General features: G+C 27.3%; 1 protein-coding gene across 1 annotated transcript; it reads right to left on the bottom strand.

Moving 5' to 3' along the window:
* Positions 1 to 442: 442 nt before the first annotated feature.
* Positions 443 to 1,234, bottom strand: LOC145841162 (protein FAM200A-like). The gene has a single exon (XM_082948533.1). It carries the CDS (start codon positions 1,232 to 1,234, stop codon positions 443 to 445), a length of 792 nt encoding a protein of 263 aa, XP_082804659.1.
* Between the last annotated feature and the right edge of the window lie 1,215 nt (positions 1,235 to 2,449).

Raw genomic sequence — 2,449 nt, 5'->3', positions numbered from 1 at the left:
AAGTTTTTGATTAACGTTTCATTTTCTAAATTTGATATATAAGGTACGAATTAAATTATTTAATTTGTTGAAACTAACATTTACAAAGACATTTCAAATTAATAAATTGTTTTTATTCCAAGTTTTTATTGTGATAGAGTGGCTTTTATTTAAACAACATTTTTGTTACTATGAAAATTATTTATTACAACCAGATGTAATGTCAGCGTTAGAAGCGAATTAAGAATTTGAATGAGTCACCTTAAAAATTCAAAAAAAAAGAGTCTTTTAGTAACAGTGGTATTACGCTGAACTTATTAGAATGCACCTATTCGTTTTTAAACGAATAAAAAATGTTTACAATATAATTTTGTGAAGCCATATTGAAGGGGGGCCATGGCCTTTTAAATTTACTCGAAGGGGGCCATTAGAAAAAAAGTTTGGGAAACCCTGAATTACTGTATCAAAACCTTTCCAAGCAGTTTCCTTTTGATAACCATCGGATTTCAGTGTGTATGATTAAGTTGTCAAACTCCTCCTCATTGACATTGCAAAGCTCTTTAAACAAACGAGTTTGCAAACCACGTCTTTTAATGTTGTTCACAGCTTTAAGAACTAAATTCAATGAGGTGTGTAGATGATTACTTAATTTTTTAGCAACTAAATGTTGTCTATGGATTACACAATGAATTGTAAATAAATTAGGATTAACCTTTTTAAAAAACGTGATTAATCCAACATGCCTACCAACCATGGAGGGAGCACCATCTGTTGCAATACCTATGATGTTTTCTAAAGGTATTTTATTAGATTCAAAATAGTTTTTGATCTTATTAAAAACAAGTTGGCCTGTGCTGTGGGTTTCCATTAGCTGAGATATAGCTAATTCTTCATAGGTTTTGTCACTAACTACCATTCGTACACATAAAAGAAGTAGACACTTATTTCCAGGCAAAGTAGACTCGTCAACTTGTATGGAAAATAAGTTGGTACACATCAATGTAATTAGTTTTTTTTCTACACATTCTCCCATTTCATCAATGCGTCGTTTAACTGTGTTGTTACTCAATGGGATTATGCGTAGAACATTGCTGATGTTTTTGATATGTAGAACTTTTTCAAGTACTGTTCTTATGGCTGGAATAAATGCTTTTTCCCCAATGGTGTGAGGTAACCCTTGTTTTGCAATTATTAAAGACAGGTAATATGAAGTTAATACACCATCATCAATGTTTTGTGTACTTCTTTTGAACATACTTGTTATTTGGGTCTGGTTCTTTTTTTTAACTATTTTCAAAAAATACTATAATTTAAAATTTATTTTAGCCATATCTTGAAAAGTTTTAAACAGTTTTGTATGAAGAATAAAAAGAGCAATCCATGGGTAATTTATAAGTTTACAAGAGCAACTTTACTTTCCAAAAAATATTATAATTTGAAAATGGCATCTAAAATTTTTTTTTAATAATTCAAAATAATAGTTCAGTCTATTATTCTATTTAAACTTATCCTAAGTCAGTCTGAGTTAGAAAAACCCTGAGTTATCCTAAGCTGTCCCGAGTCATTCTTAGATTTTCAAAAGTTTCAAAATATCCTGATTTATTCTGAGTGTACCAAGTATTTAGCAACCCTGTATGTAAAATGTTAAGTGAAATGTAAAGTAAACTGAGAAGTAATTGAAAAACATTCAATTTCACCATATGACTTGTTTAAAAAATGTATATACTTATTTGACTAAACTTTAAAATATTGCTCAAATTTACTGTAAAGTAAAGAGATTAATTAAATAAAAAAAAGGTGAAAATAAACTTTTATACTTTTTACAAGGTTTCAGTGATAAAAAATTTAAACCTTTTCAAATATTATTAAGTTTTTTTTATTATATTATTTCATACATATACTTAAAACAATTTGAAAAAAATCTCATTTATAACTGGTAATAGATAAAATAGGTTATTAGCACTTTTATCATTACTAACAAGTATATACAAAGTTTATTGTAAGGATTTGAAAAATAGATGAAGATTAGTAAGAAAGAAAAATGTGAACACTTACAACTAAGGTCAATGGATTAGTGTGGAGAAAAACATTTTGAAAATGAACTTCACACCATTAATTTTGTAAACAACTTTTGACTTTTTTTTTAAGTCTTAATTATCTTAAGTTTAAATTGTACAAAAAATAAGCTCAAGGCAACATGTGTAAGAATAATAAATGGTTCATACTAACCAAAAAAAGAGTTAGTCAGAGTTTATTGGAAATATTTAATAAGAGTGGTAGTTAAGAATGGTACCCTACTACTTAATGTTTAAGGTAACTAAAAATTATTTTTTAAATGTGGTTTGGTTTAAAATAAAAGTTAAACCAACGTACACAACATTTATTTATAAAAATATAATAGTTTTATTAGCAATATGCTAGAAAGTTACAATTTTATAACTTATAGGGGCAACCATAAAAAAAGACTTAT

The sequence above is a fragment of the Thalia democratica genome, chromosome 7 (genome assembly GCF_965202585.1).
Source record: "Thalia democratica chromosome 7, ktThaDemo2.hap1.1, whole genome shotgun sequence".
In the NCBI taxonomy this organism is placed as follows: domain Eukaryota; kingdom Metazoa; phylum Chordata; class Thaliacea; order Salpida; family Salpidae; genus Thalia; species Thalia democratica.
This window is presented reverse-complemented; position numbering and strand designations above follow the sequence as displayed.

What these genes read in the sequence shown, in the direction of transcription:
- LOC145841162 (XM_082948533.1), bottom strand. Translation starts at nt 1,234, where the DNA reads ATGTTCAAAAGAAGTACACAAAACATTGATGATGGTGTATTAACTTCA.